Here is a 14,347-nt window from a genome sequence, read left to right on the forward strand (position 1 = left end):
GTCGAAGAACATTCGAAAAGTCGGGGTAAATATGCCAAGCAATTTTATTGAGAAATGACTAAATGCGAGAAATGAGATACAACGGAAGGTACACGGAACCGTGTCTTATTAATTGTATTATTCTTGTTATTACATTAACAACCACTTATTAAATATAATATAAATTAGACCTCAACGGAAAAAAGGTAAAAACAGATTATTAGGTGAAATTGTAGTAGCATTGGAATCAGGTCATTCGCTACGGCTGGCTGGTGGACCGGCGGTGATTCCAGCGGACGCTTGTTGCAATGCTTTCGCTCCAACCAGTCTCTCCAAGGTGCGCTTTGGGTCGCGGATCATATCGGCGAGTGGCATTCCGGAAAGGATTGGGTCCGATGTTCCATTCTTGTTGCGCTCGTTCATTTCTTGGTTTTTGAGGACTCTGAAAACGAATAATTATAGTTTTTTGTTTCATACACTTTTAGATTCTAACCTTCTAGCGAAGACTTCCTTCTCCGATGGCCACTCGCAATCTGGTCCCTGGTAAATTGGCTTTGGGCTGTTCCAGAACACATTTCCTCCGAATCCATGTCCATTCATGAATTCGACGACCTCCTTGTTGTACTTCTGCAAAATTCCAAAATTCCTATCTTTCACTTTCGCTTTCTAGGATTGCGATCGCCCAGAATAAGGTCATCCGTTTGATAAGCTAACCCAATTTTCACCCTTGTGTCATTGCAAATCAATCTGATGATCTCATCTCAAAAACTAGAGAAGATGAAGGGAAAAAATTGCAAGGGAGAAAGAGAAAAAAAACCAAGGCCTGACCTGGAAAAAGACGAGTGGATCTCTAGCGTAAACCATCAGGGAGAGACGGTTCGCATCGGAAGCAATAATATATTGAATTGGCTCTGTGGAGTTTCTGCTGCTGTTGTCGAATGATGGTCCAGCTCCGATAACGTAGACTGAAAATACATTTTAACTTTTGAGTTACAGTATCCTCTAGCAGCTAGTCTTACATTGTCTTGGGTAGAAGTACTCCTCAGTGTACATCCAATATTGTCCTGGTCCCACTTTGTTCATGTCACGCTTGTAGGTCTCAATCGGACCAGTCTTGGAGACCACTCTGTAAGCCTCTTGCATCGAGAATCCCTCTTCCCCCATTATCGGATTTGGCGAAACTGCAAAACATATTTTTTGTTAAGCTTGGAAACTTGTTCAGGTTCTCAAGTTAAGAATCTTAACTCACAATAAGCTACTGGACAGAACATGGTGGTGCGAACAACATCAAAATTCATGGCCGCTTTGTACATCTGGAACCATTTTCCCATGATCATCTCTGCTGGGACGTTGATGGTGTCGATTTTGCTTTCGAGCATTTTTCCTATTCCTCCGATGATTCCAGTGATGGCTTGGAAATCCATCTGGAAACGGCACATAAATATTCGATTCGTGGCAATTTAAATAATTAAATTATGGAAAACAAAAATTTTGGGGTCATTGGGTTACAAGACAATTTAAGGGTATACAATACTCAATTCGAGGGTACGAAATTCCTGAAAATCCGTATTTGTACCCCCGAATTGTAGATTTGGTACCCCTAAATCACTTTGTACCCGCTGGACCCCCAAATTGTTGTACCTTTCGAATTATGTTCAAAACTAGAAAAAATAACTTACAGCATTTTCTCCGATTGCTACAGCACCATTGAGAATACAAAATAACAGAACAACGTTTCGACACCACATAATCCTTTAATATTATTTTTAACTCTCCAGAGAAGTTTTGATCGTATGATGTGACGGCTACTCGGTGGTCTGTTGCGATGGACGCCTTCTTCTTCTTCGTTGTCTCCCTTCTCCGACCTTCATAACCTGAACCCCGCCCATCAATCTTCAGAAAAGGCTCTCCCCCCCTTTTCGGTGCCTGTCTGTGTTCCATGTTTCAACCTGTGCGAAGTTACTACTAGTACTGTATGGTCACAGGTACATTACCTTGAGTAATTAATCGTAATTGGGTCAACGTGTACCTTTGTTTGTGACCTTTTTGGTGTTATAGAGAAAGACACGAAAAGTTTGGAGATAATTGTTTATTATGGTGAAACGGATGGCGCTTATTACGGTACAATTATTATTATTATTAAAATTATTATTAGCTGTACAAGTAACAGTAAAAATGGGGGAATGTGTTGGTGGTAATATTGGGTATGGAAAAAAAAGTGCGAATGAGAATGGAAAGAGGTCATTTAAGAGATTTTTCAGTGGAAAATTATTTTTGGTTGTTGATTGTTTTGTGTAGTTGAGCCCGTTTACTTTCCGAACACCTCGAATGTGGAGTCAGCGTATTGACAGCTAGAGTATCCGGCTGGTTGGAGAAGGTTGAACGCTCTGATGAACCCGTTGATGAACCCTTGATCCTCGAGCCAGCGGAGAACCTGGAATTCGTATTTTGAGAATATATCAAGCTTTTTAAAATAATATCCTACCTCCTTTTGGTACTTGGCCTTGAAAGTGTCAGGATCGCGAACCAAAACAGTCACTGGATATTTCACCCAGTTCGAGATGATAGCGTACTCGTATTGGGAGTCTCCGAATGAGTTCTTGCCCTCTGGTCCGAGCTTGTAGATCCAGACTGAAATTTTTTACTGTTTTAAATTTCTGAAAGTGCTCTACTAACATGGTTGGGCATCGCTGGTTTCGGAAGAGTGGAGTTGGAGCATGGCGTCCTTGTTTCCTCCGCGGAAGGCGTATCCGATAGAGTACTTGACTGGTCCGAATTCAGATCCTTCTCTGTAAACCTTAAGGGCGGTGAAAGTGGCGGTCTTGTCGTTGCGGGTGAGTCCTCCGTCTGAAAAATCGCTTAAGAAATCAGTTTTCAAAAAAAAAAAAGGTTCCCGGAAACTAACAATGGTGAACAACGCATCTTTGCTCGGTGGCTCTTGGCGAGTTAATTCCCTCGAACCATCTTCCCATGAACTTGGACAAGTCAACATTTGGAGTCTCTGGGAGAAGGGCGTCGGTGACGTTGTCAGCAAGGGTTTGGAGTCTCTCTGGTGGAAGAAGCTCGGCCAAAGTGGTTCCGTTAGACACACGCTTGGTGACGGATCCGATCAAACTGACAATGTCGATTTGTCCTTGAGAGTTTCGTGGGATTCCTCCTGGAAGGAGTGGGATTCCTGGGATTCTTGGAAGTCCGGCGTGAGTTGGCGAGTTGTTGCCTCCTCCTCCGAGAGCGGCAGCGAATCCAGAGATGGCTCTTTGAGCGGCGGATGGTTGTCTACGGATGTTGGAGGAGGATCCAGCGGCGGTGGCGACTTGTGGGACGTCATCGTGGGAAGCAGAGGAAGCTGGAGCGCGACGGATATTGGAAGATGAGGCTGGGGCAGATGAGGAGTCAGCTCCAGATCCGGATCCGAGAAGGTTTGGAATAGAGTTGGAAAGAGCGTCGCTCACTCCGGCTGTAAATAATTGAAGTTTATTCCTCTAAATTATATAGAAATTGATTGCACTCACTATCCTTGATGACCTTTCTGATAGAATTGGAAAGAAGTCCGATGAGTCCGTTCTCTCCTGGTTGCTCAGCTGGAAGTGGGACATTGGCTCCTCCCTTGTATGGTCCTGGGTTGTTGACAGCGTTTTGGATTTGGGAGAGTTGATCTTGGAAGTTTGGATTGGCTTGAGCAAGGACGTCTGAAATGTTGGTTTTTCTTGGAAATCAAAAATATCACTATTCTTACCATCGTTAACAGTCTTAACACCCTCGGCAGCAGCAGCTGGAGCTCCATTACCGGCTAGGTTTCCTGGAACTGGAATTCCGGCGGCTCTCATCTCCTGGACGGCTCCAGCGAATCCTTCTGGATGGTTTCCAGTAAGCCCTGGAATTCCGAACGAGTCAAGTCCGAAGAACTTGATGAGCTGGTTCTGAACATCAGTTGGGATGTTGACTGGTGGTGGTGGTGGCACGGCGGCTCCTTGTCTTGGAGCAAACGATTGGTCTCCATTGGCAACTGGCAGCACTGGTTGTTGAGCTGCTGGTGGTGCTGGTGGAAGGGCAATTGGTTGTTGGGCTTGTGGAATAGCGATAGCCTTTTCTTGGGCGGCAGATGGAGCTCGTGGAGCAACAACGGTGTTCACAGCGCGTGGTGGGGCAACCTACAGAATCAATTTTAGCTTGATGAACGAAAAAAAGTAGCACTTACTTGTCCCAAGAATCTTGGCCTATGCTGTTGGGCTGGAAGGTGAATGACAACTGGCACATCGGCATCGTTAATGGCAGCGGCAGCCAAGGCTGTCGTCGCAGCTAAAATCCAAACAATCGAACGCATGGTTGTGCACAGCAGCCAATGAGTGTGGATGGATGCAAATCGACTAACGACAATGTGGGAGGGTTCCCGATATACACCTCTCTCTCCTAGGCGACCTAGATGATTCAGGACAAGAAGTACCCCCCGTGTCCGATATTGTCCTTTCACTACTCTCCATTTTCTCTGCGCGCTCTCGTCTCACCTTTCTCTGTCCGCGTCGTCGGTGGTTGACGAAGAAAAGGGGGTCAGGTCATCGTCCAGAAGGTTTTGTGTGTTTGTGTGTCCTCGGGAAGACTCTGATAAGAAGCTGGAGGCGATAGAACCGTACGCTCGTCACACAATTGCGCAGAGAAGATATTTCGCGAAATTTTCCGTGCCAGTCGGATCATGATCAGATAAGAGAAGAAGCGTTTTCTAAGGAGGGGTCCATGACACAATCAATCAACGTCTTTTTTTAGGAATCTCGAAAAAGTACAAGTTCAGCTTATACAGTAACGACCAGTAAGATATACAAACATGTATTTTTCAGTTGATTTTCTGCTTTTTTCTGACTTCTCGATCGCACTTCCTTTTTCGATTTTTCAGTACGAAAGCATCTGCTTTCCTACGTTTTCAGTACCAAACAAGCCAAGAATCGGACCTTTTCAGAAATCAGCAAGTAGCTGAGAAACTAGAAATTTTCGAAACATTCTGTAAAAGCAAAAGTTTCAGTCTTGATCCGTAGTCACACCCTTCGAAAATTTTAAAATGGTCGGAAACTAAACATCCGAGCTCCAGACTATTGAGAATCGAAATGGTTAAAATTCACCGAGAAATTCGTTTTTGTATATCTTATTGTCCGGTACTGTAGGTGTTCTATTGAGATACGAATACATCAGAACACGTTTTATTGAGAAGTCAGAAAATTGAGAATTGAAACATTTACAAAAGAGACGACTAGAAAAATTCTAGAACCCGCTACATTATGGTACACAATGATTGTTTTTTTTTTGGTATTTGAGAAATTCCAATATTTTTGTGAAATAGATTTAGACTTCCATGCGATCCGGTTGTTTGCTGGGCACGGGTGCAACAAGGTTGTCCTTCTTCGACGCATTATGCGAACAGACGGATTTTCCGCGAACCGTAACCTGAAAAGAGATGATGGTAATTATTCTAATTACCCGATGTACCCGTACCTCTAAAAACGCCACTAATTCCACACAACAGTACATGACCAACGTTGGCCAGGTCATCAGCCAGTGGAAAATGTTGCGAATGAAACCGGTTTTGTCTTTCGTCTGACGAGGGAACACCTGAAAAACCTTTGTTGGTCATTGTTGAAAGGTCAGTGTTTACCGGTTGGCAAAGGTAGTTGACGAGGAAGACAACAAAGAACCAGATGTACTGAAGGCCCAGAAATCCGAACATGATTATCATAAAGCACTTGTTGTTTGGAATCACCAGTCCGTGCACTCCATGGTCAACAGCATTCAGCATGGCGGGGGTCTAAAATTGATATACAGTTTTGGAGAAAAACAAGAAGAGTATATACCACAAGAGGAGCGATGATAGTGTAGACAGATGCAATACAAAGCAAGAATCCGTAGTAGAAAACGAATTTGGCGGCGAAGGATATGGAAACTGAAACTGGAAGGCGGAAAAACTTGATGGCAAAGTAATGGAAGACTTCGGCGGCTCCAATGGTCCAGCGACGGATTTGACGAGCCCACTCGTACCACTCATCGACATAATTTTTTCCTAAAATCAACTTGTAATATATATTGACAGATTGAGTGGAGTTGCCCTTAATTTGGAGGGTACAACAGTTTGGCGGTACAAAGTTATTAAGGGGTAATAAATGGATTTTAGGATTTTGTAATCCTAATTTGATTTGTATCCCAATGACCCAAAAAGATTGGCACCCTCCGAAATATTTGCCGTTTTGAATGATTTAGTTTTAAGTGATGCTATACTCACCACTTGTAGGTCCAGACAACGTAGCAACCGGAATAGCTCGAATCACACACTTCCTTCTCACTGCCAACGACCATCTAATCAAAGCAATGATGTCGTCCATTTGATATCCTGGATGAGTGTATTCTCCTTCCTCGAGCAGCTTGAGAGTCAAGGAGAAGATGCTCATGGTGTTGATGTTCCATGGAATGAGGTATCCCATCATAAAGAAAGCTCTCAATAAACCAGTAACTCTGACAAAGAATGGAGATTGGTCCAGATTGATACAGTAGAAGAGTGGAGATTGCCAGACAGTGTAGGATCGTTGTTTGGGGGAGAGCTTCCAGTAGTCTTCCTCCAACGCGTCAAAATAGCGGTCCCCGAAAACACTATCACAGTCCCCAGTGGTCACTATCAATTCCACATTGTTATCGTACTCTTCCAATGGGTAGTTCTTGTCAGCTCTCAATATCTTGACCGCTGTTCTTGCCGCGTAGTTGAAATTCGAACATTTGCCTGGAAAACCAAACAGTTTCTTTCTTTATGTCTGTGGGGGTATTTGTTTACCTGGAATGTCGCCGGGCAATCCACGTGGGTGGAATGTGACAATAAACCGCTCGAACTGTGGCCCGTATTTGTCGTCGAGAATTCGCTTTTTCTAAACAAAGTATTTTTTTAAACTGACTCATCTCTATTAATCTCACCTCTTCTTTGTCTGGAGTTCCTCCTTCCATTCCTACCACACATGTGATTTTTTCCTTGGCATTTGGCTGAGAAGCAATACTGTCAATGGTGTCCATCAAGAGATCCAAAGGCTCTTTGTAGACACACAAGCCCACCAAGTGCTTCATTTTGATTCCAGCTTCGTTTTTGACCAAGTCGAGTCGAATCTCATGCGATGCAAATCTCCTCAACCTCCAAGTATATCTGAGTGCATTGATAATAGCAATGATCCAGAGGCAATGTAAAATGATGGAGATGATTGTGACAATTTCCAATGCGAAATCCTGAACAAAAATTGTTTTTAAAATCATATAAAGTACTGTAAAACCTATAAAAGCCGCCAATGTTCAACTTTGAGCTAGATGCCAGCTGGTAAGTTGTTTATCATAATATCAGAAGTGTTATTTCATTTGATACTTTTCTCATATCTTTCAAAGAAAGCAAGATAATTAGCTAAGCTCAAACTTGATATTGTAGGGACCCCTCTACTTTATACGGTAGTTTGAATTACTTGAAACATCAAAACACTCACATTGACTGCAGGAATACATGGAATCCAGATAGCTGAAGAGATAAATAGAAAGATCAGAAAAGTGAAAAGCAGGTTCCATCGGAAATAGGCATTTGCAGGCTTTGCTATCCTTCCAGCATATGCTCCAATGCTGAAAATGATTTATTGAGATAAAAGGGATTTTTAAGGATTTGTTATAATTTTGCTCTATTCGGAATTTTTAATACAGAATCATCAAAATTTAATGAGTAACTGTTCTCTATTCAGATGAAAATGCGCAATTGTAAAAAAAATGAACTTTGAATTCACCCACCTTCTGATACTTCCAGAGATTTGCCGTTTCACTGATTGCTTGATAGTGCCAAAACGGGATCGTTTTTTACTACCTTGTGGTTGTTGTTGAGCAGTTCGCCGTTCAGGCAAGGAATATGCCTTGGGCCTCATTTCATGCTTTTTTTCCTGTAAAAATTATAGATTTTAGACTCCAATTCAAACTTTAAAACTACTCTTACAATGTGATGAATATCAGCAATATGAACTTCGGAAAGTTCTTCAATAGTTGGTATATCGTTATCGAGATTCGAAATCATTGTGAGGTAAGAAAATCACCTCAAGGAGAAGAATACCTGGTTGAGCTTTGTGCTCCTTGCAATTTATATAGACGGAGTTACCTTCGAGGAGGCGGCGCCTTACCTTGGTCTCCTACGCAAAGAATTTTTTTGGCGGGTTTATTATGTTTAGCTCGGTGCAGGTACCCCGTTCAGTATACAAACATAACTGTCCCGCCCAATTCTAAGTTTTTTGTGTGTGTGATGGTGATGTCAGGAAAATATCAAAAAATGATGATGATGATGGGCCACCACCCATGCAATTCTATCCCTTGAGTCATCAAATCGTGGGAATTTCTAAAAAGTTTTGTTTTGTCCTCCCGGGTTCATGACCATTTTTATAATGCAGTGTCGTTTGCTGGGTGTTTCTGTCGCTGTCCATTCAGTCGCATTTATGAACTCTGTTTCCATGATCTACACTTTCAGTTGTTTTTAGGTATTCTTGTGAAATAGTACAGTTACAAGGAATGACAATTTGAAAAGTGCTATGGGTTAAAATAAAAATTTCAAAGTAGCATTTTTGTTCTTAGATTTGGTTCCAAGTCCAAAGGTTGCTCTTCATCATCATTTTTCGGTTACTGTAGATGCTTTATATAATGCCACTTCATAGTTTAAGCCCAATCATCTAGCTTTCTGTATAAGAATTCACGATTCTGCAGACAACGGTATGTCTTAGTCAGTTGTAATCTTAGCCCACCTCGGACGTGACTTTGAGCTTCATTATCTCAGTTCTTGTGAAAAATATCTAAAAGTGGCCAACTATTAATATGTTTATCCTAATATCAGAAACATTTTATCAGTTGACCACTTCTTGAAATCTTTTACAGAAAATGATATGGGTTCAAAGTTTACGATTTGAATGGCACTATATTAGAGAGGTTACGGTATATCTTCCCAAATTGTTATTATGATTTTTCTTGTGCAAACAATTTCAATTCAAGGTTTCCAGCATTTCAGATGAACACAGTGTCTCTGGAAATCTAGAAACACAAAAAAAAACTCATTTTCATGAAATATGTTCTTTTGATTCCTTATCTCTCTCCACACTTTCTAGTCGGTGCATATAATTCCCCATTTTCTAGTCAAAAAACACGTAATTTTCGTAGTTCCAGTAACATGAAGAACACTTTTCATCATTTTCCATCAGTTTAAAAAGGGTCATTTCAAAGTAGCACTAGTTCAATTAATCAGTCTAATCGGCTTACGCAAAGTACACACAAAGAGAGAAGTTTCTATAGGTTTTGTGACATTGAAAACTTTTCGAAAATGTTTCTCATCTTTATAGACAGGGGAAAGCAAAATGGAAGTGAACTTTTTGGTTTTCCGTAGTAAATTTTGGGGGATGAGTCAGGACTATTTTTACAAACACAACGTACAGGAAACCCCGGTTGGTCAGACAGGCAGTTATCAGCAGAATAAACAAGGAAATCACGTCTGAAAAGCAGGAAGAGCTGGGAGTTTCCAGCGTTCTGAACATTTTTTGTGTGGGAGTTGCTGATGTAGATCTTTATTTCGAAAGATATTTCAGCTTTTTTATGTAGAGGATGATAAAAGGCATATTTGTATGTTGTAAGTTGAACGATCAAAATTTTTCCATATTCTTTTTTTCATAGATGTTTAAAAAGGGGTAAAATAAATAACAAACTTGTATGAATATAGGTTGGTCAGTTACGTTGGGTTGAAATGTCCGGTTCAAAGGAATCATTACTACCGTAAATACTCCTATAGAATGTTTCTAAACCGTCAACTAAAAGATCATATAACTCGGTTCCTGTGAAAGATATCAAAATATGGTCAACCGAACAAATGTTTAACATAGTATCAAAAATATTTCACCAATTGACGACTTTGTGATACATTTCACAGGAAATGAGATATATTGGCTTAAATTTGAAAGTTTAGAGATCATTCTACTAAAGAGTTTACAGTAAATTGAACATTGCAAATGTGCAGTTCACGTTCAAAAAATGAGAAGATTCATTCAAATATAATACTTATATTTTCTGGAGTTATGAAAATTTTGAACTTTAATGAAGATTTCTAGCTGAAAAAATGAGAAATTTGGAGTCATGGAAATATTCAATTTTTGCTAAATTCCCCAATAAGAAAATCCTGAAAAATCTAAAATGGCTTGATTTTTATTAGAGGTCATTACTGTAGTGGGTATCATTATTTTCAATATTCAACAAATCATACTAAAACATTCCGAAAACGGTTCAGATGACGTTACCGTATTTCCTCTAATAGAAACTCACCCTATACGTGCACTTTTAGCTCAATTTTCTTGATTCTTTATAAAGATTTTAAAACTTTGTCAACGGCTGAGTTACTAATCATGATATCACCAATAATTCGTCAGTTGACGAGCTTTTCATATCTTTCACAGAAATCAAGATAATTGAGCTCAAACTTGACGATATGGGTGGGCTTCTATAACAAATTTTACATTACTTGAAAACCAAAAAAAGTTGTTCGAATGATCACTTCCTCATTCTATTTGCTCATCAAATTTGAGAGTTCCGCTTCTTCTTTCTCATCTTGCAAATAAAAATAATCGTTTTCAAAAATAAACTTTTTTCCGGTGTTCCCCCTACAAACAGGAAAACAAATAAACAAAATGAGCCGTTCCGTGTGCTGCTGGTCCACTGACCATCGCTACAAATGATCCGCCACTATTATTTCGGAAGTTGTTAGGTTTTTTGACGCTTAGACTTTTTTTTTGACAAATGCGCTTGTTTGAACATGTGATCATGTTTTGCCGGCCGGAGCAAAGGTTACCAAGTGGCACCCAGTGCTACTTTGGGGCTGACTAATTCACAAGACACATTCACAAAAGAAATGGGTGTATCTTGAGTATCAAACAAGGGAGTAAATCGGATTGAAATGATGAGTAGATCGGATAAGAGAAAATTTTTGGGTGTAGTAGGATCAATTGGACTTTGAGTGTTTTTTTTTTGCGGGAAGTTCAAGAAGCAAAGATGAGCAATTATTCATCAGTAAACGTTTTCAGATTCTCAGCAAGTTATACGTCAAAATGTACTCAAAGAGAGTGTTGCAAAACAATTAAAGAATCAATTTTGAAAATAAGGATTCGAGTTTTTCGAAAAAAAGGAAACAAAAATTTTAAGCTAGCATTCATCATATCAAACCTTTTGCCGTATTTTTGATAGAATTGAAGGGTCCAGGTTCAGAACTTTGCATTCATTAAAATTTTTGAAAATTCTAATTTTTCAGCTATTCACATATTTATAAAAAACTCCTATTTTTGGCCCGTTTTTGTACTGAAAACGTGAAAAAGCAGGAATCTTTTGGTAATGAGCAACTTTATGAGAAAGCAGGATAGCTAAAACATTATGAGAGGGCGAAACTTTCAATCTAGGTCTGTTTTACACCCTCCAGAATTTTCTAATCAATCGGAAACTTGACATCCGAGCTCCAGATTCTTAAAAATGGTAAAAATGGCCAAAAACCACTGGAAAATACGTTGTCGTATATTTTATGAATTTGGACTGTATTAGAGTTATCAAAATTTTGTCAAATGATTAAAAACTGTCAGATCATAACACATTTTTTAAATTTGACACTTTGAAACTAGGTGCTTCAGAATTTCAAACAATTGATGTTAAAGTGTAATATTGAAAATACGGTAGCTCAGTCAAAAACGCTTAGAATTTTTTCAGCAAAGTTACTCTATTAAATACCGTATTCCTATAACAGGAGCCCACCCAAACCGTTAACTTTTTACTTGGTTAATATCGATTCCTGTGAAAGATATCAAAAGTTTGCCAACTGATGAAATACAGGTGATACTATGAAAAATAATTTATCATGTAACAAGTTTTTTGTATATTTCACTAGAATCGAGATGCTAGGGCTCCATTCGAACAAATAGGGTACTTCAACTAGTTTATCTGATTTTTCGAAAGAAATTTTACTTCTAAACCTTCCCAAATAAAAAATTTTCCCCTACAAAAGTATACTGTAGTTCAAAGATCTCATTCCTCACATTCTGTGATTGAATCGCCTGTTTAAAGATCAACAATGCATTTTTGCGCAAACTCCATACAAAAGAAAAACTTCAATGCTGATGTTCTTTGTAAAACGCTGGACAATACAGTGAGTCACTCTTGACATTTTAAAAAAGTACGTAAATTCTTTTTGAAATGAAGTCAAATAATACAACTTGCTACTTTTCACACCTCGAGTTCAACGTATGATCTCTCTTTTCCTTTTACCGTTCTCTGACCCTTGCCACCTACGCGGGTGGCAGAGACCGAAACTAAAAAAATTTTGATCTCGATGTTGGGCGAGAGCACGCCAGAGTCCTTCTTCTCTTGTGCCGAGAACATACATATTCACATGTTTTACAACAGTTCAAAAGACCTTTTACAAACAGTAATTGTTAATTTCTTCTCCCCTTAAGTCCTATTTGCACTTTTTTTAGTTTAGGTGAGGTGACAAAAGCAAAAATCGAGTTCAAAATCTTCCCTAAAGCCTTTACAAACACAGTCTGGCAATGAAACATTGTAAAACTCTTCATATATCACATAAATAGAATTGAGTTATGGAAAAATGCAATATTATTACAGTGTTTGAGAATCATTATAATACAATAATTAACAGCAGTTCTCTCCAAGGAAGACTGCAAGTGCTCCCAAAATAACATCGGCTGCAGACAAGATCAATGCTCCCACAGCAAGCCAGAAAGAGTATCCGAGCTGCAAATAATTAATTGGAGTTTATAATTTTTTTTTTGAACTTACCTGAGAGCTTGTGTTAAATCCATTTTGGAATTCACTCCAATTAGCTGCATAAACAATAACAGTGATGAGCAATAGGATAGTGGAGACGACGGCAAACAAGGTGAGTGGGTGAATGATGTATTTCTTGCAACAACAGGCAAGACTGAAAACATTGGAAGGTTACTGTTACCGTCGACAAAGCTACAGTGCCGTTCATTAAGATGTACAAACCCGCATTTTTCACTAGATTTCAACCATTTTCGGAAGTTTAGAGCTCGGCTGTCAAGTGTCCGATCATTTTGAAATTTTTGAAAAATGTAAAACAAGTCTAGATTGGTAACATTGCATCTACAAATTTTTTTGAAAACTTCTAGTTTTTCTGTTAATTGCCGATTTCTGAAAAGAATCCCATTTCGGCTAGTTTGGTAATGAAAATGTGAAAAAACATGTGTACTTCAGAAGTCGGCAAATAACTGAAAAGCGAGGAATTTTCAAAAAATTCTGCGAAAGCAAAGTTTTCAATCTAGGTCTGTTTCACACCCTCCAAAAAATTCAAATTTTTCAGAAACTGGACATCCTAGCTCCAGGCTTCTAAAAATGGTAAGGGTCCACTGAAAACCACAATTTTGTATATCTTGTGAACCAGTACTGTAAGTCGCTTACCAAGTCAAGAGATTGTAAATGATGGCAACGATTTGTACGATGAGAGAAAGAATCATACAAATAACAACGCAGCGCATCCATCCTGGGAGCTCCTGAAAATTATTTTCAGATTATACAAATTTCGTATAAGGATCCCTTACTGCCCACCAGTCAGAGCATGTCGATCCCTGAGAGTGACTAATGCAGGACCATGGCATCAGACCATTCCAGTCTGGTTTGCCGCCATTTGTTACATCCTTAACATTATTTTCAATCGTATTCCAGCCTGGAAATTTTCAGTTTTCGAAAATTAAATTGAGAAAAGTGTAACTCACCTGGTGTGAACAGGGCAACTGCTGTCAGAATAGCACTTCCAGTCATAATAAGTCCATAGAGGATCTGAGTGAGTCCGGAGAGACACATCTTGCTTTGCTAATCTGGAAGTGACAGAATTAGAAATAAAAAAAGAAAATGAAAAAGAAAGTTGAGAGAAAGCCGAGCACTTTATGGAAATTTTCATTGACAACAGACGGCCGCACATGGTGCATCCAGGACAACCGCTTAGTAACGCCAAAAATAAGAGAAAAGGATGACGCGACACAAAATACGAGAATATTCGGAAATGTCTTTTTTTTTCCGTAGAGAGCACATGAGCTTTTTCGTATTTGGGATATTTTCATCTTCTATGTATTTTGAAATAAAACAAAAAAAGGTAAAAGCTGAAAAGAAGAAAAATGCAACCTATGTTTTCAGGGATGGTCTAAGTATGGATAGGCAAGAGGAAGGAATGATAAACCTGGTTGGGCGTGGTAAAAGGAACTACTTGTTATCATTAGAACGTAAAAACTACACCTAAAACTAGTTGTTGAAAACAATTCTTGGAATACGAAGGAAGAAATGAAAT

At 39.4% G+C, this 14,347-nt stretch overlaps 4 protein-coding genes across 4 annotated transcripts; all 4 read right to left on the reverse strand.

Annotated features, from left to right (window-relative positions):
• Positions 1-231: 231 nt before the first annotated feature.
• On the reverse strand, positions 232-1,403 carry Cbr-lpr-6 (the record flags this gene model as incomplete). Its single annotated transcript, XM_002644000.2, has 5 exons — positions 232-421; positions 473-606; positions 808-944; positions 999-1,160; positions 1,229-1,403. The coding sequence occupies 5 exons, from the start codon at positions 1,401-1,403 to the stop codon at positions 232-234; spliced, it is 798 nt and encodes a 265-aa protein (XP_002644046.2).
• An 884-nt stretch (positions 1,404-2,287) lies between these two features.
• Positions 2,288-4,303, reverse strand: Cbr-lpr-3 (the record flags this gene model as incomplete). Its single annotated transcript, XM_045239200.1, has 6 exons — positions 2,288-2,610; positions 2,656-2,826; positions 2,885-3,436; positions 3,492-3,668; positions 3,716-4,130; positions 4,178-4,303. 6 exons carry the CDS (start codon positions 4,301-4,303, stop codon positions 2,288-2,290), a joined length of 1,764 nt encoding a protein of 587 aa, XP_045096224.1.
• A 1,007-nt stretch (positions 4,304-5,310) lies between these two features.
• Positions 5,311-8,041, reverse strand: CBG17510 (the record flags this gene model as incomplete). The annotated part of the gene is made up of 9 exons (XM_045239201.1): positions 5,311-5,577; positions 5,621-5,770; positions 5,802-6,022; positions 6,242-6,733; positions 6,785-6,875; positions 6,922-7,224; positions 7,467-7,602; positions 7,765-7,910; positions 7,964-8,041. The coding sequence occupies 9 exons, from the start codon at positions 8,039-8,041 to the stop codon at positions 5,311-5,313; spliced, it is 1,884 nt and encodes a 627-aa protein (XP_045096225.1).
• Positions 8,042-12,675: 4,634 nt separating this feature from the next.
• Cbr-clc-1 lies at positions 12,676-13,866 on the reverse strand (the record flags this gene model as incomplete). Its single annotated transcript, XM_002644003.1, has 5 exons — positions 12,676-12,777; positions 12,823-12,964; positions 13,465-13,556; positions 13,605-13,729; positions 13,779-13,866. 5 exons carry the CDS (start codon positions 13,864-13,866, stop codon positions 12,676-12,678), a joined length of 549 nt encoding a protein of 182 aa, XP_002644049.1.
• Positions 13,867-14,347: the final 481 nt, after the last annotated feature.

The sequence above is a fragment of the Caenorhabditis briggsae genome (assembly GCF_000004555.2).
Source record: "Caenorhabditis briggsae complete genome, chrX, whole genome shotgun sequence".
Taxonomy (NCBI): domain Eukaryota; kingdom Metazoa; phylum Nematoda; class Chromadorea; order Rhabditida; family Rhabditidae; genus Caenorhabditis; species Caenorhabditis briggsae.